The sequence below is a fragment of the Pan troglodytes genome, chromosome 7, assembly GCF_028858775.2.
Source record: "Pan troglodytes isolate AG18354 chromosome 7, NHGRI_mPanTro3-v2.0_pri, whole genome shotgun sequence".
NCBI classification, from domain to species: Eukaryota; Metazoa; Chordata; class Mammalia; order Primates; family Hominidae; genus Pan; species Pan troglodytes.
The window spans coordinates 119,796,947-119,824,131 of NC_072405.2; the positions used below are offsets into that span (position 1 = coordinate 119,796,947).

At 34.1% G+C, this 27,185-nt stretch overlaps 1 protein-coding gene across 6 annotated transcripts in view; it reads left to right on the top strand.

Annotated features, from left to right (window-relative positions):
- Window positions 1-21,020, top strand: part of EBAG9 (estrogen receptor binding site associated antigen 9) — a 25,508-nt gene extending 4,488 nt beyond the window's left edge. For all 6 annotated transcript variants that reach the window (XM_001136819.7, XM_054656946.2, XM_054656944.2 and 3 more), the window contains exons 2-7: window positions 6,664-6,761; window positions 9,724-9,802; window positions 10,587-10,745; window positions 12,790-12,897; window positions 16,695-16,786; window positions 20,293-21,020. In XM_001136819.7, the coding sequence (XP_001136819.1) occupies window positions 6,679-6,761; window positions 9,724-9,802; window positions 10,587-10,745; window positions 12,790-12,897; window positions 16,695-16,786; window positions 20,293-20,413 (642 nt within the window). In that variant the 5' untranslated portion in view covers window positions 6,664-6,678 and the 3' untranslated portion in view covers window positions 20,414-21,020. The remainder of the gene's footprint in view (window positions 1-6,663; window positions 6,762-9,723; window positions 9,803-10,586; window positions 10,746-12,789; window positions 12,898-16,694; window positions 16,787-20,292) is intronic.
- The last annotated feature ends 6,165 nt before the right edge of the window (window positions 21,021-27,185 follow it).

The window sequence follows — 27,185 nt, forward strand, 5'->3', positions numbered from 1 at the left end:
GTTTCTAAATGTTATTGCTTATCTTATGCTCATGTAAGGTAATTAAAAAACTAATTAACATTTCAATTTTAAAAAGGTGTATATAGCTGTCTCTTTAATGTGGTCACATGATAATTATTACTTAAGTTAGGTTTTATCCCCTTTTAAGTAAGTATGTGTAGAACTGAAGTCCAAATATACTGCTTATGCTTTTTTATTTTGGGAAAAATAAACTATCAAATTACTGTATGTTTTTTCTTTTTGTTTTAAGAAGTCAGCACTCTAAATAATTGTATTAATCAAGTGTTGTGATTGTTTCTAAAGGTGTTACTAATGGATTGAGAGGCCAGTCTGTTTTAGTTGTGATTTTGTTATTACCTGGTTGTTTCACCTTGAGCAGAACCGTTAACTTCAGTGTATCTTAGTTTCCTCATTTAGAAAATTTAAGAAGTTGGATGACGTATTCTCCAGCTGTTCCAATGACAGGAATCATGATTCTGAATACATAGTAATTCTCCTCCTTTGACAAAGAAAAGGCAAGGAAAAGCTAAGACATGAGATTCCATTATCAGTAATGTTATTCCTGTAAGTGTGTGCACATATGCACACACATATGTATGTTTGCCTGTGTATTTCTTGTGACTTGATTTAACATGTGGTCTGTTCTACCTCTCAACAGTGGAAAAATGACTATCTCTCATGGATTAACAGATTTTTTTCCCTCTTTCGTGTGTATTTTGAGGCTCTTAGTCGGGACATTGTCATAGTTACTTAAGTTTTCAACTTTAACTTGTGCCAAAACTTAAGAAAATTTTAAAATTAAATAGTGATTATTAGGGTAAATATATGCAGTACATATATAGTATACAATATATGCAATACATATATAGTATAGGTGACTAAGATGTATAAGAAAAATTTGGAAATTAAGAACCATGTTTAAAAAGGATACAGACCGGGCGTGGTGGCCCACACCTGTAATTCCAGCACTTTGGGAGGCCGAGGGGGTGGATCACTTGAGGTCAAGAGTTCGAGATTAGCCTGGCCAACATGGTGAAACCCTGTCTCTACTAAAAATACAAAAATTAACCTGGTGTGGTGGCAGGCATCTGTGGTCCCAGCTACTCAGGAGGCTGAGACAGGAGAATTGCTTGAACCCGGGAAGCGGAAGTTGCGGTGAGCTGAGATTGCACCATGGCACTCCAGCCTGGGCAACAGAGTGAGACTGTGTCTCAAAAAAAAAAAAAAAAAAAAAAAAAAAAAGGCTACCAAAATAATACCAGTTTTACCTTTTTTTTTTTTTGAAACGGAGTCTCACTGTGTTGCCCAGGCTGGAGTGCAGTCGTGTGATCTCGGCTCACCGCAACCTCCACCTCCCAGGTTCAAGTGATTGTCCTGCCTCAGCCTCCTGAGTAGCTGGAACTACAAGCATGTGCCTCTGCACCTGGCTAATTTTTGTATTATTAGTAGACGCGGGATTTCACCATATTGGCCAGGCTGGTCTCGAACTCCTGACCTCGTGATCTGCCCACCTCAGCCTCCCAAAGTGCTGGGACTACAGACATGAGCCACTGCGCCCAGCATAGTTTTATCATTTTTAGAATCTTTATTCCTATCATTGCTATGGCTGTAGTTTTCAATTCCTATATCATCTCTTTCATAAAGACATATATCTTGTTATTTAATCATAGGGAGGCAGTATGAGTGTGATATTTAAGGACTGAAACACTACAACCAGACTCTTTGGGTTCAAATTCCAGTTCTATAACTTATCAGTTCTGTATCTTTGGCAGCTTACTTAACCCCGCTGTGCCTTAGTTTTCTTATCTGAAGTAGAGACAAAATAGTACTTGCTTCAAGTCCTTCCCAGGGTTGTTGTGAGCATTGAATTAGTTATTACATGTTAATCACTAAGAAGAATGCTTTTTATGAAATATAAAGTAAGCTATTACAGTATATTGAAATGCTATTGTGAAATCAGATTTCTGTTTTTAGAGAAGTTCTGAAATAATGTTTCTTTTCACTAATTGTCCTAGTTTCCTAATGGAAGTTGGCTTTCTAGAAAGTAACAAATAATTGATACAAGATTATGATGGTGTTAATGAGTTTTTAAAATAGTATTCTAACCAGAATATGAACACTCTTCTAATTTAAGTGACATAATATTGTTCAAAAATGTCTTCGTGTAGATTGTTTTAACAGCTCTTTTGAGCTCTAATTGAAATACAATAAACTGTATATAATTAAAGTATACAATTTGATTAGTTTTGATGAATATATATACACTCACCTATGAAACCACCGCAATTGAAGCAGTAAGTATATCCATTACCTCCAAAAGTTGTGTCATGTCTGTCAGTGATCCTTCCTTCCCACTTCTGCCTGCCTCATTACAAGGCACTGCTGATATTTTCTGTCACTCTATATTTGTTTATAATTTCTCGAGCAAGCTTGTCCAGTCTGCTTCCTGTGGGCCTCATATAGCCCAGGATGGCTTTGACTGCAGCCCAATGCAAATTAGTGAACTTTCTTAAAACATTATGAGATTTTTTTGCAATTTTTTTAGGCTTATCAGCTCTGGTTAGTGTTAGTGTATTTTATGTGTGGCCCAAGACAATTCTTTTTCCAGTGTGGCCCAGGGAAGCCAAAAGATTGGACACCCCTGTTCTAGAGCTTAAAAAATACTATGTATGGAATCATACAGTGTATATTTTTTTGGTGGTCTGACTCTTTTCATTCAGTATAATTATTCTGAGATATAGTCATGCTATTACTTGTAACAATAGTTCATTCCTTTTTATTGCTGAGTAGTAGTCTGTTGTATTTATATACTACAATTTGTTTATCCACTCACCTGTTGATATACATTTGTGTTGTTTCCAGTTTGGAGCTATTAAATAAAAATAAAGCTGCTATTCAAATACAAGTCTTTTATTTATTTATTTATTTCAATTTTTTTTTTGAGACGGAGTCCTGCTCTGTCACCAGGCTGAAGTGCAGTAGCTCAATCTCAGCTCACTGCAACCTCCGCGTCCTGCATTCAAACTATTCTCCTGCCTCAACCTTCAAATACAAGTCTTTATATGGCTATATACTTTTCTTTATCTTGGGTAAATTACTGGGAGTAGAATGGCTGGGTCATATGGTAGATTGTTTTCAAAGTGGTTGTACATTTTACTTTCCCACTACCAAAGTATGAGCGTGCCAGTTGTTCCAAATCCTCACCAGTACTTGCTATGGTCATTATGTTTAGTTTGAATCATCCCAGTAGGTATGTAATAATTTCTCACTGTGGCTTTAATTTGCATTTTTCTAATGATTAAAGATGTTGACTATCATTTAATGTACTTATTTACCATTGTATATGTTCTTTTTTTTTTTTTTCGAGATGGAGTCTCACTCTGTTGCCCAGGCTGGAGTGCAGTGGCGTGATCTTGGCTTACTTCAAGCTCTGCCTGCCAGGTTCACGCCATTCTCCTGCCTCAGCCTCCTGAGTAGCTGGGACTACAGGTGCCCGCGACCATGCCTGGCTAATTTTTTGTATTTTTAGTAGAGACAGGGTTTCACCGTGTTGGCCAGGATGGTCTTGATCTCCTGACCTCATGATCCACCCGCCTTGGCCTCCCAAAGTGCTGGGATTACAGGTGTGAGCCACCACGCCCGGCCTTATATATGTTTTTTGATGAAATGTCTAGTTAGACCTTTTGCTCGTTTTTAAATTGAGTTTTTAAAAATTATTTTTGAATTTTGAGAGGTTCTTATATATTCTGGGTTTAAGTCCCTTATCAGACATATGCTTTGCAAGGATTTTTCTCTCAGTCTGTGATTTGTCTTTTCATTCCATTAATAGTGTTTTTGAATTGTAGTTTTTAATTTTGATAAAGTCCAATTTACTAATCTTTTATTTTATGGATTGTGCTTTTGTTGTACTACCTAAAAATCTTTGCCTAACCCAGGGTCACAAAGTTTTTTTTTTTTTTTCTTGCAAATTTTGTAGTTTCAGACTACATTTAGGTCTATAATCTATTTTTAATTACTTGTAACTGGTGCCAGATATATATTGAAAGTTTTTGTTTTGATTTTTTCCATATGGATATGGATATCCAGTTTAACCAGCACTTTTTTTTTCTTAGTAACTATTCTTTTCTCTCTGAATTACCTTTGCATCTTTATCAGATTTCAGTTTTTGTATATACGTGGGTCTATTCCTATACTTTCCATTGATCTATTCGTGTATTTTGATTCCAATACTACACAGTTTTGATTACTGAAGCTTTATAACAAGTCTTGAAACCAGATAGTGCTAGCTGTTTTACCTTGTTCTTTTTCAATGTTGTTTTGGCTGTTATATACGTTCTTTGCATTTCCATATGAATTTTAGAAATTAGCTTGTCAAGTTTTAAAGAAAAAACCTGCCCAGATTTTGGTTGAGATTGCCTGGAATCTATAACTCATTTTGGGAAATGTTGATATCTTAATAAAAATATTCTGTCTCTGAAAAAGTCTTTTTAATATAGGCCTTTTAACTGTCTCAGCAATATTTGATAGTTTTCAGTAATCAAGTCCTTAATTAGATTTGTCCTCAAGTATCATTTTTTATGCCTATATAAATTTTTTTAACGTTTCAATTTCTTATTGATTGTTGTTAACGTATAGAAATACAATTAATGGTAGATCCCGTTGAATTTTCCACATAGAGTATCACACTTTTATTTCTGCCTTTCCATTCTGGATGCCTTTTATTTCTTTTCTATTTTTTTCTTTTTTTTTGCTGGATTGCATTGGCCAGAACTTCCACTACAATGTTGACTAAAAGTAGAAAAAGCAGACGTGCTTGTGTTGTTCATGATCTTAGGGAGAAATTATCAAATTTTTTTACCATTAAGTCTCATATTACTGTAGGTTTTTCATAGATGTTCTTGATCAGGTTGAGAAAGTTCCCTTATACTTTGCTGCAATTTTTTTTTTAACAGGAATGGATGTTGAGTTTTGTCAAAGGCTTTTTCTGTCTCTATTGAGATGTTTATATGGTTTTTTGTTTTTAGTTTGCTAATATAGTGAATGGCATTTGATTTTTAAATGTTAAACCAATCCAACATTTCCAAACTAAGCACCAGTTTTTCACAATGTAGTATCCATTTATATATTGTTGGATTTAATTTACTAATATTTGGCTAAGGAGATTTGTGTCTAGATTCATAGAATATTAATAGTTTTCTTTTCTAGTAATATCTTTGGATTAGTATCAGTGTAATACTGGCCTCAAATAATGAGTTGGGGAAATATTCCTTCTTCAGTTTTTTGGCAGTTTGTATAGAATTGGTATTATTCCTTCCTAAGTGTTTTGTAGAATTTACCAGTGAAGCCATCTGTGTCTGGGAGATTTTTATAACTACAAATATAATTTCTTTAATAGATATATAGATTTTCAGGTTGTTCTTATGCTTTAGTAATTTGTGTCTTTCAGGGAAGTTGTCCATTTCATCTCACTTGTCAAGTAAATACAGGCACAAAGGTGTTTGTAATAGTTCTTCAGTATCCATTTAATATCTGCAGACTCTAACAATGTTATCTGTCTTGTTTATGATATTGGCAAAAGTCTGTTATTAAGGACACGTGTTTTAGATTGTTATGTACTTTTTATTAATTGACCCCTTTATCACTGTGAAATGACCACTTTTATACCTGGTAATGTTATTTTTCCTATAATCTGTCTGTCTAACATTGAAATAGTCACTTCACCTTTCTTTTGATTAGTGCTAGCATAGTATATTTTCTCCTATCCTTTTACTTTTAACCTATTTGTGTCTTTTTATTTAAAATGCATTTCTCATTGGCAGCATGGAGTGGGGCGGTCTTTCTTTCTTATCCAATCTAACAATCTCTGCTTTTCAATTGGAATGCTATACAATTTGCATTTAATGAGATTATTGATATGGTTAGATTTACGTCTGTCATCTTATTTGTTTTTGGCTTGTCCCATGTGTTATTTGTTCTCTTTTCTTTGTTTCCTGCTGCCTTTTCAATTGAGTAGTTTTTATCTCCCTGCTTGTCTTATTGGTTATGACCAGTCCTTGCCCCTCAGAATATATGATTTAATGGACTAAATAATGATTTAATGGTAGTCCTAGGTATTGGCATTTCTTTAATAGATTCCCAGATTTGTGAACCACTGGACTAAATGAGCTCCATGGTAACTTTCAATTTACTAGCTATGTGACTTTGGTCAAGTTATTTGACCTCTCTTAATTCAATTTCCTCATCTATAAAATGGATATAAGGAAATATATTCATCTGCAAGTTAAAAATATTTAAAGTATTTTAAATAGTATTATGTTCATGTGGTTCAAACTTTAAAAGGTACACAGAGATTTAATATATTCTATTTTATACTTTTCTATTTTTTGAATTGTAGATTTTTGTATTAATAGATTTAGGTAAAATTATTTTCAAAAACTCAGAATGAAGGGTTTTATCCTTACAACCATTGAAAACTCAAAAACCTGGTTTTTTGACTTGTTAATATGATTTAAATTATAATTTTAAAATTTACTGTGTTATAGTTTCTAGAGAAAGGTAAAAAATATCTTAGATTTTTCTTAGTGCATAATAGGTCTTTTCAGGACAGGAGTATGACTTTTGAAATCAATTTAATGCATTTTTTGTTTTGTGCCTCTTCCACAGGTTTTGATTCCCACCATGGCCATCACCCAGTTTCGGTTATTTAAATTTTGTACCTGCCTAGCAACAGTATTCTCATTCCTAAAGAGATTAATATGCAGGTAAATAAGTTTTATGTTCAAACTGATCTGTTTATCTCCTCGCTGGTTTTGGATACCTTCAAAACTTCAAATTTAGTGGACGGGACAGGTTATATTTAAGCTGAATATCTTGATTGCAGTATTTATTCATTAATTCCTAGTCATTTTTAAATACTTTTTCTCTACTTCAGATCTAGAAAATAGAGATTCAGTTGTTTTGTTCATTCAAATTCTTACACTTTCCATTAAAATAACATGCTTAATACTATTTAGGAATAGACAGACCAACTTTCATTATTATAATCATCACAGAACTTTGATGTATTCGTTTCATTATGGGAATGTTTTAAAGTGGTTAGGTGAAATTCGGAATAGGTATTTCTGTCTATACTACAATAGTGTTGTTTTTATATTTTTAAAAAAAATCCTAAAAAAAAAAATTTTTTTTTCTGTTTAAGTAACATTCTAGAATATGCAGGAAGTCAAGGGCAGGTAAGTCATTTGCTTTAGGACGTCATCTGTAGACTTCAGTTCCTTCTGTTTTGTCACACGATCATACCCAAGAGCTATGATGTCTAAAATGTGTGCTGAGGCACCTCAGGGCTTTACATGAAATTCACAGGGATACCATAGAATATTTTAAATTTTACAGTGAAACATAGTGATAGCATGTGTTGAATACCTCAACTCAAAGTAGTTCACATTTGCAACATTAAATCCTGCAGTATTTTTTTATGATGGTGTTCTTTAATGTTTGAGATAAGTTTTTGTTTACTTATATTTTTGGTGACATCTCGTTGCAAAGCCAGGATTTTAGGTTGTAATTAAAAGCGAGTACTGCACCAAAATTAATGTAGAACTGAAAACAAGAATAATGGTCTCCAGTCTTATTCTAAGGCATAAGAAGCTGTGCAGTGTTCAACAGGCACACAGATTTCATTAATAAGTTCAGTGATTTTGGTTATTTAAGAATAAAATAAAAATATTACTTTTTCTTTAAATGTGTATTTTTTACAATGGCTACTAAGCAGTTAGGATATACTTAAGTTTTTTGGGTGTAACTACCTTATTCAGTGGAATTGTTAGGTGTTTCTGTGGCCTAAGGGTACTGTGAAAAAGTTACTTACATACTAAGAGGAGGGTATACTAAAAGAGGAAATGGACAGCAATCAGCTCTTTTTTAAATATATATAGACATGACTTAGAGGTTACACACAACAATTTTTGCACTGCCTGCTTTCCAGAGCTTAGTCATATGGCCCCCTAGCTGCAAGGAAGGATAGGAACTGCAGTCTCTGGCTATATGACCATTTGATAGCTGCTAAAACTCTGAGACTTAAGTGCCATTGAACTTATTGCTAGAAGTAGAGTGGTGTGGGATTAAAAAAAAAAAAAAAAAGTCCAGGGTATTGCAAGAGAACAAGTGGGTGAAATGATCATCTCTGGATGATCACTGGGGCAGAAGTGAAGAAAGAAATGGAAAATTTAGGTGGTTGACTTGAAATCACCCAAGAGGATAGGATTTGGGAAGTAGAAAAAGGAGCGAACTAAGTGTTCAAATTACCAGAGAATGAGGAAGAGAATGGCCAGAAATTCACCAGGTAAAGCAACATTAAAAATGGGTATTAATTGCCAGAAGGCAGGAAGTTAAAAGAAGTACTGTGTTAACAGTGGTGATGAAATATAGATGTTTTCTTCTTGTACTTCTATTTTTTAAAATTTTCATTAAATATAGATTACTTCTAGGATAAGAAATTTTCTTGATGTAAAAATATTAAGGACATTCCTATTGGCACTATAAACTTCTATTGTAAATGTATACATATTTAGAATTGATTGCATGTTCAGTTTTAAAGAAAACTGACCATATGTTAGGATAAGCTTCTCTTTGGTGTCTGAAGGAACCTTAGACCATGTATTTTAAAATACCAGACTTGGCTAGGCATGGTAGCTCATGCTTGTAATCCCAATGCTTTGGGAGGCCGAGGGGGTAGGATAGCTTGAGGCCAGGAGTTGAAGACCAGCCTGGGTAACACAGCAGGACCCCATCTCTATGGAAAGGAAAAACACGCTTATATCATAAATTTCATAAAGGACTATATTACTTTTCTATTCACCCTTTAAACAAATATAGCTTTGAATCTGTAATAAAAATAGCTGACTTTATCGTTCTTAGTTCTTAGTTGATGCTTTTTTTAAATAGATTATTTGAAGTGAAGTAAATGACTAATTATCTCTATTACTTGCCATTTTTTGTATGTTGTGCTATGTAGCAGGCACACACTGTCTAGGGTTTTTAAATATGTCACTTAATTAAATCCAAACAACCCTGCAAAAGTGGGTTTGAATACCTGCATTTTATAGATGAGGCTGTTGAGGCTGAGAAGTAGGTAATTCTAACTAGACATAATAGAAGTAACATTGAAAACTGTGGTTTACACAGATTCCACAGCCCATGTTCTTAACAACTGAGTTATAGTACGTCCTGTTTAATGTGGTACTTTTCATACTAATCCTTAAAAGTAAGTTACCGTTTGGTTCAAACTAGTGATTTTTAAACTTCTTAATAGTTAATCTTATCAATAAACCCCATGTGTAAAACATAAAAGCCAAGCCACCCTGTTTAAAACAGCAAAGATGGCCCAGAACTTCACCCACAGAACCCACAGCACTCCAAGGAGCATGCTCTGAAACCGTCTTGCATTTTTATTTTTGACTTTATATTCCTCTTGAGTTTGTTTATAATTGAGTCCTAAGCCAAAAAGCAGTTATGTTGTTCTGTCCAAGATTTAAAAAACATTCACAGGATGTCTGATTTATGACTTTTTTTAACCATAAATTAGTGAATAACTGTTACTAAAATCAATAATCATAAAATTGAGAAAGATCTTGTTTTATAAGCCTTAAATTACCGTACATAGTAGTGCTTTTACTTTGCTTGTTTTGGTGGTTCTTGAAATAAATTATTTCATTTTTGTTTCAGATCTGGAAGAGGACGGAAATTAAGTGGAGACCAAATAACTTTGCCAACTACAGTTGATTATTCATCAGTTCCTAAGCAGGTAGGTTTTTTTGTGTGTTCTTTTGTTTTGTTTTGTTTTGAAAGATTGAATAAGTGTCCTAGAACAATATTTTAAAAACTGGATTGCAGATCATTAATAGAAATTAATTTTTGTTGTGTTGTTAAATTTATCTGGTCTGAAAATTCTATTTGGTTCTTCATTTTATCTTCTGTTTCTTTGTTGACATTTTCTATTTTGTTTTCATTGGTTTCAAGTGTTTGTTATTGTTTGTTGGAGCATTTTTATAATAGCTATTTTAAAGCCTTAGAGAATTCCAACGTATCATTTTGGTGTTGGTATCTGTTGATTAACTTGCCTTGCAAATTTAGATGTATTGTTTTTATATGCTGAATAATTCTGGGTTGTTTCATGAACATTTTGAATACTATGTTTTGAGACTTCATCTTATTTAAATCCTGTGGAGAAGCTTGGTATTTTTTATCAGATGATCAATCTGGTTAGGCTTGGGTGAAAATGTCCATCCCTTCTGTGGGTTGTAGTTTTAATGTTAGTTCAGTTTTCAGAGCATTTGCTTTTGTTTTACTTTGTTTTTTGTTTTTTGATGGACATAATAGAATAAAATAGAGCAGAATATATCAGAATGTCTTGTATTTTTTGAACTTTTGATCAAGTTTTGATCTGTGATATGAAATGTATGTTTTCCCATGGGTTAAAAAAGTTTGAAAACCAGTGTTTTAGAAAGCCCATTTTTCTAATAAATCATCAATGATGTGTTCATTAAGTTGCCCCTTTGTGGCTGATAATGTTGATCAATTAAATTTAGACAGATGTTGAAGAGTGGACTTCCTGGGATGAAGATGCACCCACCAGTGTAAAGATCGAAGGAGGGAATGGGAATGTGGCAACACAACAAAATTCTTTGGAACAATTGGAACCTGACTATTTTAAGGACATGACACCAACTATTAGGAAAACTCAGAAAGTATGTTAAGATTTATGCTTTTGGAGATTAAACTACTTTTTAGATTCCTATAGTTAAAATTAGGTGATGCAATTCACATTTATTAGAAAGCCTATTTCTTTTTTTTTTTTTTTATACTTTAAGTTTTAGGGTACATGTGCACAACATGCAGGTTAGTTACATATGTATACATGTGCCATGTTGGTGTGCTGCACCCATCAACTCGTCATTTAATATTAGGTATGTTTCCTAATGCTATCCCTCCCCCCTCCCCCAACCCCACAACAGGCCCCGGTGTATGATGTTCCCCTTCCTATGTCCATGTGTTCTCATTGTTCAATTCCCACCTATGAGTGACAACATGCAGTGTTTGGTTTTTTGTCCTTGCGATAGTTTGCTGAGAATGATGGTTTCCATCTTCATCCATGTCCCTACGGAGGACATGAACTCATCCTTTTTTATGGCTGCATAGTATTCTATGGTGTATATGTGCCACATTTTCTTAATCCAGTCTATCAGCCTATTTCTAATTATCAGTTGTTTGTTTTCTGTCATGTTAAGTAAGAATTTTATATGTTCAAATGACCTAGACATAGTTCTAGTAAGTTGTACCCCAAGTCTTTTAAAATTATATTTATATATGTATCGAAATCCTACTTTATGTCAGATTCTAGACTCCAATCTCTGCCATGGAGACTAAGGTGAATTGGATAAGAGTTCTAACAAGTTCGTACTTCAGTAATATCTACAAACTGATAGGTAGATTTTATTGTTTGTAACCATTATAAAACTGATGCAGGACTCTAAGAACTTAAGAGTAATTGTGAGTTTGTATTAGTCATCCATACATTATTTAATCCCTTTTGAATTGAATATGGAAGATCATTTAGAGATGCAGGGAATTACTGGAAAAAACAGAATGCTTGAGTATTTTCCTTTTTATTTATCAAAATAGTACATGTACTTTTTTTAAATCAAAAACTGTAGAAGAACTTATAATGAAAAGTGAGACTTCTGACCCATCACTCTTAGCCAGTTCTTCCAAGAAACAGCCACTCAATAATTTTCTGTTTGGATTTCTTCAAGTGTCATCATATCTATCTATAATATGGTTATATTGCCATTTCTTGTTTACCAGTAACAGACATTGTCCACTGACATTCATACTATGGTAAATGAAGATTTATTTCTTACTACCATTCCCTCTCCTTTATTCCAGTCTACCTCACTAATCACTCTGCTATATCAGAAAAACACACTTAAAGCTCACTTTCTTATTCAAACATAGAAAATATTTTTATCATATATATATAAACACACACACACATACACACTTTATAAAAATTAGGACATTATTTCACATTTTCTAATACAGTTGTTCCTCACCTTCTTTCTCTCAGCTGATTTCAGCTATACATTTATATTTACATTGTCTAGATTGATAACATTTACATTCTTTGTTGTTGAGTTGTCCAAATGTTTCAATGCTAAAACACATTAAATTGTGTATTTTTAAAGGATCCTTTAAGTGAGTTTCTTAATAGATGAATACCTTGCATTGTGGAAGTATACTGCTGCTCTCAGTAGGAACCTAGTATATTACTATAGTGCCTTATTAAATTAGAATGGAAATGCTTTAAATGAGGCTACCAACATATCATATAAGTGTATTTTGATGCTACTGGCCTGAATGAGTTAATGTATTCATAGGTATCTCACATGCTGAGAGAGTTGTTAATACTATTGGCAGGATATGATACCTGTTGTTATTTAATACAGTAACTAAAAGTGATTGATTATATTTTGAGGTCTGGGGAAAGTAGGATAGAAAGAAAGAAAATGGGCCTGTATTAATTTTTAAAAGTGAAATACAATTTTTCTTAGTATGTAACTGATTTGTACAACAATTCCCTGGGAAATTGGTATTTACAGACTTTTTTTTTAGTTTTTACATTATAAATTTTAAGAAGAAATATTTTAAGTAATTAGAAAATGTTTTGGTTGTCTATTTTTATGTAGTGATTTGTAAAAGATCCCTGTAATTCTTTTTCAATTAATCTTTCAGATTGTTATTAAGAAGAGAGAACCATTGAATTTTGGCATCCCAGATGGGAGCACAGGTTTCTCTAGTAGATTAGCAGCTACACAAGATCTGCCTTTTATTCATCAGTCTGTAAGTATGTTAATGGTTCTAGGGAAAGGTTTTGTTTTATTTCTGTTCTCTTTAAAGCAGAGGAATAAAATCTAAATGAGTTTAACATAGTATTTATATTTTTGTAACTTTGAAACAGGTTTAGCAGTTTGATAGAACTTAATCTGGAGTTTTACCAATCCTAACCTTTTATGAGATTAGATACTAAGATCAAGGTCTCATTGTACACATGAAAGATAGAGATACAATGTTATTTAAAAATATAAACATCAGAGAGATTACCATTAAAATGAGAGATTAACCCTAATGGTAGATTATTTTAAAGTGAGTTATGAATTGTTTTCTTCATAGAGTGTATTTTCATTCAAAGTATGACTTAATTTTAAATGGTTTGACTTAAATGAAACTTTTTAAAGGAAAAATTTTTGAAACAAGTAGACAGCTGAGGTTCTCAACCTTGGGAGCATATCAGAATCAGCTTTGGAGGTTTTTTAAAAGCACAAATGTCCAGACCCCTCCCTACCTAAGCTTTAAGCATGCTTTGATTGATTGATTATATTATCTATTGTTGTGTAACAACTCCAAATTCAGTGACTTAAAATAATTACAAATATTAATGTAACACAGTTTCTGTGGATTGGGAATCCAGGTGACTAAACTGGGTGGTTCTAACTCAGAATTTCTCATGAGTTTGCAGACAAGTCATTGGGTTGGGGCTACAATCATCTGAAGGCTTGACTGTGGTCGAAGGATTCATTTCAAAGACAGCTCACTTCTACACCTGACAAATTAATGCTGTTTGTTTGCACAAAGCCTCAGTTCCTTGCTGTGCACCTCTCCAAGGAGCTGCTTGAATTTCTTTATGATGTAACTCCTGATTTTCCCAGTAAGTTATAAGATGGTGCGAGCACTTGCTCATGGGTGAGGGTGACACCACAATGCCTTTTTGTGATGTGGTTTTATAAGTGATACTCTGTCACTTCCACGTTATTTCATTAGAAGCCACTAAATCCAGCCCACATGCAAGCCTCCACCTCTTGAAGGAAGGAAGGTCAAAGAATTTGTGGACATATTTTTAAATTACATCTGTCTGTCAATCTATGTATTTTATTTGTTTGTTTAAACTGCACAGTTGCTTCTGAAGTCCCTCTTCCAAGGGGACCCATGTATATATATATATGTTTTTAATTCATTGAGTAAAAACACTGTTTTTACTAAAGCCAGGCCCTGTGGCATTAAAGGGTCTTTGCCTCAGAAAAATGCATTCTACTAGGGGAGACATGATATTAAATGAATGATCACACACGTCAATATAATTACAAACTTTGATAATTCCTATGCAGTTACACGATGCTATGAACACATAACACCATAAATACTTAGCTGAATAACATAGCATTATAATGTTTTTTATTTTATATATCTCAAAATTAAATTTTATTCATAAATGTTTGATCCATATTGGTGAAATGCTTTAATCCCACCCACTGAATTAGCAATATTTGCCACCTAAATATAATTATAATACTATCATAGCTCATTGTAAAGTTTTAAATATACAACTACTTACAGAGTTGAGAAGGGGTAAATAGGGTAGATGGACAATGTCTCCGCTGCTATTTCCACGTATTTTCCTCCCAAGCAGACAGAATAAAGGGGCATTGCATAGGAGAGGATGGTAACCTATTGGACTTCGTTTTCTATACCAAAAATATCTTACCATTCATTCTACAAATTAGATTCTTCTTTTAAACTACACATTTTATTTTTTTCTAGAATTCATCATTCATATTGTTGTGAGAGTTCTTTTATACTAAAGATAAATGTCATGTTTTATACTTTTTTAGTTTGTTAATTGGTTTGGATATTTTTGTTGGGCAGGTGTATTTAGTTTTTATGTAGACAAATCTATCAATGGTTTCCCCCTTTTCCTTTCTACTAAGGCCATCTCTACTAAAGGATCAGATACCACCCTTTTTAATGGTCTCTATAGTTTTACTTTTTAAAAAAATCTAAATATTTTATGTACTCTAACAGTCAAATACTTCAGTGGAAGAATAGATAATATGAATGGGAAATTTACAAATAAGAAATAGACATAACCTAATTTGAAGAAAAGCTTGATCTTATTAGTGCTCAAAGTAGGCCCAGTGAGGTGTTACATGCCTGTAATCTCAGCACTTTGGGAGGCCAAGGCGGGCAGGTCACTTGAGCTCAGGAATTCGAGACCAGCCTAGGCAACATGGCGAAATCCCCCCTCTACAAAAATAAAAAAATTAGCTGGGTGTGGTGGTGCATGCCTGTAGTCCCCGCTACTTGGGAGGGACTGGGGTAAGAGGATTGCTTGAACCCAAGAGGTCGAGGCTGCCGTGAGCTGTGATCATACCACTACACTCTGGCCTAGGTGACAGAGTGAGACCTTCCTTGTCTCAAACAAAACAAAGTAAAATAACAAGATACAATTTTAAATCTTGTCAAATTAGTAAAGATAGAAAAGAAAGCCAGCCGAGTGCAGTGGCTCACACTTGTAATCCCAGCAATTTGGGAGATTGAGGCAGAGGATCACTTGAGTTCAGGAGTTCAAGACCAACCTGAGCAACATAGCCAGACCTCATCTCTAAAAAAATGTAAAAAACAATCAGCCAGGTGTGGTGGCATGTGCCTATAGTCCCAGCTACTAGGGCAGCCGAGGTGGGAGGATCCCTTGAGCCAGGGAGTTTGAAGCTGCTGTGAACCATGATCACACCATGCACTCCAGCCTGGGCAACAAAGTGAAATGCTGATTCCTAAAAAAAAAAAAAAAAAGGCGGGGGGGAGAAGAAAAGGCAGGATTTCTACCTACTGCGGTCAAGAGGATAACTTGGTACTTTTCAAGGCTGTCATTTGCACTTTGTTTCAGTAGCTTTAAAAATCCTCCTTTCAGAAATGTATATTAAATAATTAGAAATATTTTAAGAATTTTTAGCAGAGTATGGTATTACATATATTCTCAGGAGAAGAAAACTCAAAACATTCTATTTCATTTTTAGGGGTAAGTATTTAAAACAATATATTAAATGTGTTCACAGATTGGTACCAGTTATTTTACACACAGTCACTTCAACACCTACCTAAACAGTCCAGCATGACCATTTTCATTGGTTATTGAAAGAAAACTGAACTTTTAGAGGTCTGGCTTGGGAAATAGAGGTAGGGACCAGTAGATGATACCAGGTAAGAAAGACTGGGAAAAAGAAGCATGACCTAGAAGTATTTCATTAAAGATAAATTTTGCATGATTTATCATTTTTGCCTAGGATTGAGACAGTAAGTGCCAATAAAAAATCTCCAGTAAGTTACATATGCTTAAATGAAGATGACTGTGCTAGTTTTTGAACTTCAGCTCGCAGTTCTTCTCAGCACAGATTAGTCCAGTCAAGGATTTCTAATTCAGTCTGGGATCAGTCAGTTTCTTGTCACTGTATCCCCAGCTCCCTCATCATACTGAGGAGAGAAAGAAACAAAAGACATGTTCTGTTCTTGTTCCTTCCAAAATAAAGTACAGCAAAGAAGAGAATTTAATATAAGAGAGTATCCCATGAAACATAAAGAAGAAAGCTGGCCTTGCCTAGGACTGTTGAGCACTGAAAGTCATACATCAGTTCTAGGCAAGCCAAAAGCAAAATCATCTGTGCCTTGTATAGGACAGGGTAAGGAAGCTGAGAAGACACAGGAGAATGACAGGTTCTGAGTTATGTGTTAAAAGATACTCTTTTTAACGGCTATGTGGAGAAAGGATGGCTTTTACTCTCTTAATTTTGTTTTACTTTTCATTGTAGTCTGAATTAGGTGACTTAGATACCTGGCAGGAAAATACCAATGCATGGGAAGAAGAAGAAGATGCAGCCTGGCAAGCAGAAGAAGTTCTGAGGTATTTGAGTGGCATTTATATTGCAACCTGAGTAGAAGAACTAGATTTCTTCCCTACTGTGTTTCAAGTCAAGGGAGCCTATTTTGCCAAATATTATGTTTTTCTTCGTTTGATCCTTAGATAATAAGGACTTTTTTTTTTGTATTTCAGACTGCAGATACTATTTTATATGATTAAAACCTCACAGAAACCAAGAATTTTAAGCTCTATAGGAACAAAATAACTTTATTAATGGCAAATGGAGTGTTATATATACATGTATATAAAAGGTTTTATATATATGTTTTTTATATATATATAAGGTTATATACATATACATACCATATTACAAGCTTGATATTCCTCTAGGTCAGAAGTTACAACTTTATTTCCATTTCCTCATGATCTAGCATAGTGCCCAGTACTGCTCATTTGAATGAAAATAACTTATGTGACACTCTACATTTGTACATATATCTTAAATGATGTCCATGAAAGCCCTGTGTGTTAGATGAACTACCCATTCTGCAAAAAAATACTATTCTGGAAGTTTTAAAGTTCATTTTTATTGGTTGTTCTTTTTTGTGTGTGAGCAGCAAACATATTTCTTAGTACTGCTACATTAGGTCAAAGAGTAAAGAGAAAATTTATCTTAAGGGAGAGCTAGTGACTGATTACTGCTTTTTAAAAGTCAGATATTTAAATGCATCTAAAGAATTCATACATTTTTAAAATTGTATAGTAAGATACAGCAATATAAATTTTTTTATTTTAAAATTGAGATTGTTTTTACCATAGGAATAGCAAACAAATTATTCTTTATCTGACTCTCAACAAAAAAACTGATTTTGTTTTTGTATTTTCCTTTCTTGGCTTTGTCAATAAATTACAGTTACTGTGAACAACCAGCAGAGGGTGCAGCTAAATAACTGGGAATTTTGTTTGAAGTTTTTGTTTTTTTCCTTTGAAATATATCAAGCCCTTTTTTTTTTTTTTTTTTTTTTTTTTGCTGGTTAGGGGATGTCACATTTCAAAATTCAGTCAGTAAAATTGTAAGAGTTTTTAAAATTTAGTTCTTAGTATAGCTTATCTTTTATAAAGGGAATATTTTTTAAATTGTGAACTATAACACTTAGGATATTGCATGGATCATCAAAAAAGATAAATCATCTCTTTAAAATTCTGTGTTATTTTAAAAAACAAATAATAGATATAGATGTCTGAGTATTTTAAGACATTTTGGGGATTCTAGTAATTATTAGTGCCATTTACCACAAAGACAAAGGAAGGGGGCTGTCCCTTTTAAATACAGTAATCTCACTGTAGAGTTCAAGCCATGAGTTCACAAGTATCTTAATATTGTACAAAAACCTTTTCTTTTTCATTCTAGCCTCTTAACCCCTAAGCAAAACAAATGAAAAAATGTACTTAAAAACTTAATATTTTACCCTTTAAGGACAGCTTGGGAAAGTGAGATTGTTAATCCGTAATAGACATGCTTCATGCCGCAAGTACATAGGTAAAGCCAAAGAGAAATGGAGGTGTCAGTACATTGTTACTGCCCCTGAATAGACATTGAGCATTGTAAAAGTGTATCCACATTCCGTATCATCTAACTCTGAGCTTTTTTCCTGTTGCCACTATAAATACTGCCAGTACTGTGATCAGTATTGCTAAGAATGAAGATTCTGGTACTTTAATAATTCCCAGCATGAATCTGGATAGGTAAAATGTATTTTTGTCTGCAGCTATCTCTTAAGTTGTCTCTTTTATACTTTAGTTTTTGATACAGATTGGGTATCCCTTTCCAAAATGCTTGGGACCAGAAGTGTTTCAGATTTTGAAATTTTTGAGAGTTTAGAATATTTGTGTTCTGCTGCTAGTTCATCATCCCAAATATGAAAATCTAAAATCTGAAATGCTCCAATGAGAATTTCCTTTGAGCATCAGGTAGGCCCTCAGAAAGTTTCAGATTTTGGAGCATTTCAGATTTCGGATTTTTGTATTTGGGATGCTCAGCCCTTATATTATTTCAGCTAGTAACCAGGTCAAAACTTCGTTATCTTACTTGTTTATAACCTAGCCAGCCCTTTATAGTTTTTTCTCTACCTCCCTTTTTTCTTCTGGTGTGACATTTTTAGTTCAGATTATTAGTTTTTATTGAACATGAGCAGAGTGATGAAAAGCAGATTTTTAAAAACTATTCTTCAGAAATTGATAGCAAAAGTCAAAATGTTGCCAAAAATAGTTTCTTTACTTTCTTGAATTTTGGTCATCCATAACTCTGCCTACTCCTGTTTATGATTGAGAACGGTACATACATTTCACTCACTGTAGTTAATATTGAGCTCCCCCAGACATAGATAATCCACTTTGGATTTTTCTGCATATAACCTAATGTGGCCTATTCCATGCCCAATTGTGACCTGTAGCTTCCTTCCTCAACGTTGCATACTTGAATGATTTTCTCACACCCTAACCCTTCAGATCCAGGACCAACATATGTTTACTCTGCTCTCTCCTGTTTCATCATCCCACTCCTACCTCCACTCCCTACATTAACCAATCAATAAAGATAGAGAGAGTGAGTCTGGGTCAGTGGAGTTATGGAAAGAGTAAGGAAGAGGTGTGTATTTCACAAAGTATGATTAGTAAATACCTACCAGTCTTTTTTTTAAAAAAACTTTTAAGTTCAGGGGGACATGTGCAGGATGTGCAGGTTTGTTACATAGGTAAACATGTGTCAAGGGGGTTTGTCGTACAGATATTTCATCAGCCAGGTATTAAACCTAGTATCCATTAGTTATTTTTCCTGATCCTCTCCTTCCGTCTAACCTCAGCCCTTCCGGTAGGCCCCAGTATGCATTGTTCTCCTCTATGTGTTCATGTGTTCTCATCATTTAGCGCCCACTTATAAGTGAGAACATGCAGTATTTGATTAAATACCCACCACTCTTCTCTTTGGTAGAGTTAGTCACATGTTAATCCTGAAATTTACTTGGTGGAAGGTGTATCTTAAGTTTCCATTTTCTTTTTGGAGCGTGTGTTCTGTTCAGCTGTGTTCATCATGCACTTTAAAAACTGGCTGTTTGTAACTACTATAATAACAGGAGATTATCAAGCTCAATATCAAGCTTTTCTGAATGGTATCCCCAGAAAAAGATGTGGTTCAATGGAAGTATTGTTTTACAAAATGGAGATAATCTAAATAAGAAGTGTCAGAAGATGTGAGTTTTTATCCCTGTACTTAATCCTATGACTTCGGGCAAGTCACTTAGCCTTTATGCCTCATTTTACTTATTTGTAAAATAGAGATAATATTTCTTCTATTTCACAAGTCATGTTCTAAGGACTAAGAGAAATCCTGTTTTTGAAAATATTTGGAATTTTCAAATTAGTGAGAAAATTTTAAGACTTTCAACATTTTATTTGGTGATAATAAAAAGGCACTGCTATTTCTTTCTAGAATTTATTTGCCATTTTACCTGTGTGGTATTTTCTAAAAGTAAAAGTATGTTTCTTTTCAGACAGCAGAAACTAGCAGACAGAGAAAAGAGAGCAGCCGAACAACAAAGGAAGAAAATGGAAAAGGAAGCACAACGGCTAATGAAGAAGGAACAAAACAAAATTGGTGTGAAACTTTCATAACACATGTTCTTCAAATTTTATCATGCCAGTAGGAGAAATCTCAGCTCTACAACCCAAGCAACATTTGTATGGATTTAAGAGTATTTTAAGAATACACACTGCTTGATTTTAATACATTGATCAGGCCATCCAGGACACCACGATTCTCCCAAAGTACCTTGAACTCTTAGTAATTGAGACTCAAAAAAACAAAAAAGACTTGAGACAATGTTTTCTTCAACATGCTCCAAATATAAGACATTTGTTTGCTGTACAGAAAGTATCACAAATGGAATATATCAGTACCTCTCAAGCTAGTGTTTCTAGCTAAATAAATGGGTGTATATAATTTTATGGTGGAAAAGAACTGTACTGTCTGTTATGATTTCCTTCAATGTGCATAATGATAAAATAAATAATTTTAATATTCTTTTGTTTCCATGGTTACCTGACCTAAATTAGATAAATTGTAGGGCTTTAGCTTTCTTATTTTTGTCAAAAGTTGGTGTTGACATACATTCCCTCTAATTTGAACTGGTATTGTTTACGTTTGATACAACATTAAGGAATTTGATGATTTTCATTTCATGAAAATGACATTAAATGCAATAATTTTACTTATCATAAACATTTTGTACATCATTGTTTTCTTTTGGATTAGTGTTGTCATACATGTAATTTATATCACATGTATAAACATTGAAAATCAACTAAAATGACATTTGTTTTACATTATAACTTGTGAGTTTTAAGAACTAGTATTAGTAGTTTTTTCCTTTCATTATAGATTGTAAGATGTTGTGGTATCTTTGAGTGCCTTAGTTCTTCCTTCCTCCCAAAAGCCATTAATTTACAAATGCTTAAAGCCATCAGGTCAAATATTTCAAAGCCTTTAGATGATTTCTGTATTAGCTTTAGATGTCTGACGTTATGTAGGTTACCTGTGTTCTTGGCTAGGAAAACATTATTGATTCATTAAATCATAAAGGTAGGAATAATAATCTTTTATTTATGATGTTGATTGGCTCCAAAATAGTCTTAAGGAAATAAATACTGGGTCTGTAGGAGAAAAGTAGACTTCATAGTTTAAAATCCCATTAACCTTTTCACCGCAGTTGAAATGCAACCAGCCTGATTTTCCTATCATTTTGGAATTTTCTTAAGTTACTGCCTAGAATCAACATTCTGTGAGATTTTGAAATGTCATAGATACTGTACAGGCCAAACCTTGCTCATTTATTTTACTTAAAGTGATATTTTATAGAAAAATCATAAGTTATACAATGAGAACCCTTTAAGCCCTTAGCCTGAGCTTCCAGACTAAATGTGATTATAGAATAAGATGAAAGTTAACTTTGGCACAGAGCTTTTTATAGCCCCAAATTATATTTCCAGTTATTATATTCATTAGAATTTCTGCTAATAAACTCCCAGCTTAAATAGAATTGGGCTCAAAGTTTTAATAATGTATTCTCTTCCTTCTTTGTATTTATAGTTAGTTATTATGGGAATACAACATATCTTCTCTAAATTTGGAATTCATAAAGGATAACTTCCTTTAGCTCAATTACTTGTATTGCTTTTCCCTAGTAGCTGAAAAGTATTTAAGTTTGCTTTGGTCATGATTTTCATGTGTTTGAGGTTTTTGTTGTTGTTGTTGTTTGGCTTTTTGGTTTTTGATTATTTAAAAATAAAGACATTAGAAATTATAGTTAGTATGATTAGGAAGAAATAGATTTTTCTTGTGGAAAGAATAGATAACAATTCTGGAATTTATTTTATCTCTATTGATGTGTAAACTAAATTCCTGTATTAACTTGGGTATATTTTGGTCCCAAAAGTAGTCACTGAGTTAAATGCATATGACAAACAATTCATGGTAGCATACTGTCTCTTTTAGCTACTAAATTTATGGTTTCTATTTTTTGTTTTCTTGATTTCAATTAAGAATTGTCAGTTTTAGATGCTTATTAGAAATAATAATAAATACTGGTAGGCATAGATAGAATTAGTGAAGTTTTAACCATTACCAAAATTGTGCATTTCATGTACTGAGATAACAAGTAATCAAAGACATGGGAAAATTACCTTGTGTTTTTTGTTTTGTTTTGTTTTGTTTTGTTTTTTATGTAGTAATTTCATGGTTTCTAGCCATTTCCTCTTCTTAAGCTTTACCTAGGGATATTCTCTACTTGGCTCTTCTTTTAGTATAGCATGTTTAATTGAGTTGACATTTTAGAACTGAAAATTTGAAATTCTGCATCCGAATTTCTCAGTTTTGACATGCACTCGCCTCTGGGTGATTATTTCTAGGTTGTTTCTAGATGAAGATTGGTGATTGGGCAGAAGGTACCTACAGAAACCAGCATCTGGATCGAGCTTCCAACACCACTCTACAAGCTACCACCATGGCGTAAACCTAACCATAGTCAGTGTTCCAAAAAGCCTGAATTTTGTTGAGAATGGTAAGTTTACTAAAGGATGGTTTGAGCCAGACAGAGCTAACATACTCATCTTGTTTGATCCTATGAAGTTCAGATTTGGAATAACCAACGATGGTTTTCTACTCCTTAAACCCCTTGCTCAAAGGAAATCTTTAGGCATGTAAGCAAACATGACAGTATCGTACCTAGAGTCCTTCCTGCTACAAACTGTCCCTGACCTTGTCAGTTATTAGCGAGTGTCTAGGATTTAGTTGAGAGAATGAATGGCACAGAAGAAAACATCTCCTTGTATAGAAAATTCAAAGGACATACTCTGATCAGTATGTTGACTTATTCTTGGAGCAATTTTGGCTCTTTATAACATATTAACTACTGCCCATAATTAGTTTTATTTGTTAAAATATTCAAACCTTAATTTGAATTCTTATACAGCAATGCCATTTCCAAACCTGTTGACTATTCCTGAATAAATGCAGTGCTTACCTATTTTATGGAGAAAACACCATCGTCAGATATAGTGGCCTCTGAAATTAACTCAGCATTTTATTGCAGTGCTAAGTGAAGATGTGCATAAGAATATAGATATATTTAACTTGTCACATTTAAGTTTAAAATGTGAAAATACAAGTGCTTTTTTTTTTTGCTTTGTGAGGCTCTGCAGTGCATCTGAACCTTGTAATTACCTAATCTGTCTTGATTAGAAGGAGCTCTTATGGAGTGAGACAGTGCATGGGCGATCATTTTTAAAACTTGTCCATGTACAGCTTCCAGTGGGAGATGTAAAAATTATTGTCAGCTTTTGTTTTTCATTTTCTGTATACAACCAACAAGCTAGAAATAATGTGCTGGTTCAGAAGAATTAAAGGTCAGTTTTAAATGCCAGCACCTATTGTTTACTGTAGAAAGTGAGGCTGGCAAACCATTTCAAACATTGTGAGCTACTTTAATTGCGAGGAAGGGGAGAGAGGGTCTTAACTGCACCATCAAATTAGAGAAGCCATGATACCTACCTTTAATATTCACAAGGGGAGTCAGACTTGATTTTATAATACATTGTCATCTTATATGTATCATGATAGTCCCAGATACTTACATGGCTTCTATAATCTGAGGGAGAGAGAATGAGTCCTCTTCATAGTTAGACCAACAAAGCACTGGCAGACAAAATTTTGTAACAAAGGTTTAGAAAACAATTTTGTTAAGCATTCCTTATTTAGGGCAACAGAGAAACATATCTTCAGCATTAACCAGAGCAGTATTTCAAGTAACAGTTTTCATACATGAGATCTTACATGAACTGGAAGTTTTCAAAGAACCTGGTATATAGGGAAATGACATGCAAGCTCTTCTCAGAAGTAATACCAGGACCCCCGCAGGGGGCCAGTGGGAGGCCAATGGCAGGGCTTCCAGCCTGTGCATTCATTTGTATGTGTTTTATATATTGGAGTGTTTAAATGTCTAAAATACTTATTAAAGTTGTACATCTTTTAACAAACTTGAATGCTTACTAAAAATATTTCAACCTTCTAACAAAAAGTCTTCTAAGTAGAATTTAAACCTTTTCCAAATTTTAAAATGCTTTGAAGTTATTATTGTAACCATTAGTTGTAACAATCATTATGATTGTGGGAAAATCAGTGGTCACAGCAGTGCATCCAGTGGGTTTAAAATAATTACCTGATATAAGCCTGTTTTATTCTATTTGGACTTTCTAATTGTTTTTGTTCAGGACAATTGAGGGTTTGTTGACATTCTTTCAAGATTTGTTATAAACTATTAATTTCCTAGGCTACTGCCTCATTGTGCACATTTTGCCGGCAAGATTGGAAGGAAATAATATTTTTTCAAGTGCTCACTGACCCAAAATGGAAATGGGAAACTACCCCAAATCTTTTAAAATGAAAAACCCTCAAGAGGAAAACATATCAGACCCAACCACTACTTAGGCAGGGCAAAAGATTAATGCAAATCACAATCTTCCTTTTTCTTCTGCCACAAATGTCAGAAACGCTTGGCATCTGAGTGCATGGCATTTTTTTCCCCTCTTTTCTGAACAGCTCAACTTGGAAAGGTCAACATATCCCTTTGGGAAAAATCTTTTCTTATAAATTGGAATGTTTGCACACATAACTGTAGGAAATGTTTAACATTTGCTTTGATGGGACAGCAATTTGTTCAGTAGAGTGGAATTGTTCTCGTTTCTTTCCATTTTCCTGCCTGTTTGTACATCATAGGCACTCAAATTACTGAAAGCAACTTCGAGGCACTTCTTTCTATGGGATCAGATCATCCTGTCCACAAAACCAGCCAATGCCTTGGGCTTCCAAAAGGCAAACATGTTCCATCTTTTATTTACTCCAAGGGACTCATTTGTGAGAGACTGTTCTGAATAAAAGCAGTAATTTTCCACAGACTATACAGCTGAAACCCTAAAGAAGCAGGAGAGGGAGGGTGAGGGGGTGTCCAGTGTCTCCAATGGGTTGTTTGAATCTTTTGGTTTATGTAAAGGAGGATATAGGACATTAAGACAATAAAACTATTTGCTATTGGTGATCAGACATCCAATCTGACAATTAATAAATATTTGTGGTTTGTGGAGAATTCTTTCTAACCAGAGCCTATCCTTTCCCTCCAACTTGGATTGATGGAGAACAATGCTGAGTTTGTGTGGTTATATTTGTTTCTATGGAAACAAGCAGATACTCAAAACAGGCTTATAATCTTTTTAAAGTAAAAATGCTTTTAGCAATGACTTAAAATAAGCACAAGGAGGGACTTTAAGGAAGATACCAGTATCTAAGTATTGATCTGGGCTGGACTACAGGAAGGGACCTGAGTCAGCATGGCTCATTATTTCAGGACACTTCCGATTATTCACCTCCAGAAATAGTTTCCCTTCCATTTCAAACAAATCCTTCTACTGCTGACTAGAGCTGCAAGACATGTAAATACAAATGTGTGTGCTTGAGACACGTGTGTATTCCAATAGGAATGTCCTATCAGAGACAAACCATCTCTCCTCACACACACATTCCCATGCCCTGGATCCTATCCCTTCTTTTCAAAGGCTCTCCTTCTTCAATTAATTTATAATTTTTTCTTATTTTTTCCCTGCTAAGTCATTAATTTGTTTTTCTTCATTGGCCTAATAACAAAAGCATACAAACATGTTCTGTCTCTTCTCAATATTGAAAAATTAACCTTTGACCTTATATCTCCTTTTAACTACCACTCAATTTCCTATTCTCCTTAATTGTAAAACTTAATAAAACAAAAAAATTCAGCAGCACATATTTCACTTTCTTGCTTCCATTCACTCTTCAACCTGCTCCAATTGGCCTTCCATCCCCATTTCTCCAAGGAATGATGTTCACACAGTCATTAAGACCTTGCTGTCAAAGCTGGTGAATATGTAACTATTCTCATATTAATCCCCTGGTGGGACTTCAACACAATTGACCGCTCCATTCTTCTTGAATTACTCTCTTCTCTTGGTTTTTATACTACTAATCACCTAGTTTTGCTCCTACATTTTGGGCTGTCATTTCTCTGGCTGTTTTGTTGGTTCTTCATCCTCCACCTGTATCTAAATATAGAAGTACCTCAGAAATCCATTTTTGACCTTTTTTCCTTCTCTACACTCTTCCTGGATGACCTCACTTGTTCCCATGGTTTTAATTACCACACAAATGCCAGAAAGGTTCAATGTTATAACTCTAGTCCTGACAGCTCCCTTGATTTTCACATTTATATATGCAGTTACTCTTGATATCTTCACATAGATGTTTTAATAGACATCTCAGTTTTATTTTTCCCAAACTTGTTTCTCTTGAACTCTTCCCATTCTGAGCAAATACGGCCGCCATTGATCCAAATTGCTCAAGCCAAAAACCTGAGTCACCCTTACTTTTTTTCTTTTCCTTACTCCACATTTAATCCATCAGCAAATCACATTAGTTCTATCTTCAAGCTGTATCTGTAATTTTTCAACTTAATCTCTGTATCTACTTCCACCTCCAAATTGGCATCATCTCTCATCTGGACATTACAATAGACCCCTAAATGGTGTCCTTGAATAAACTGAAACCTCTACCATGGTTTATGTGGCCCCATATGAAGCAGCTTCTTGTCTACTCCAACTTTCTCCTTCCTTCTCACTCTGCTCCAGCCACACTGACCTCCAGGATGCTCCTGTCACACTCTGAGCCCTTTCTGTCTGACGGCCTTTGCATTTGTTCCTCTTGCAACAAGATTTTGTCCCATATTTTTGCATGATTGACTCTTTTTCATCCATTCCCACCAATTTTATTTTATTTTTTTATTTTATTTCTTCAGAGATGTGTTCCTTA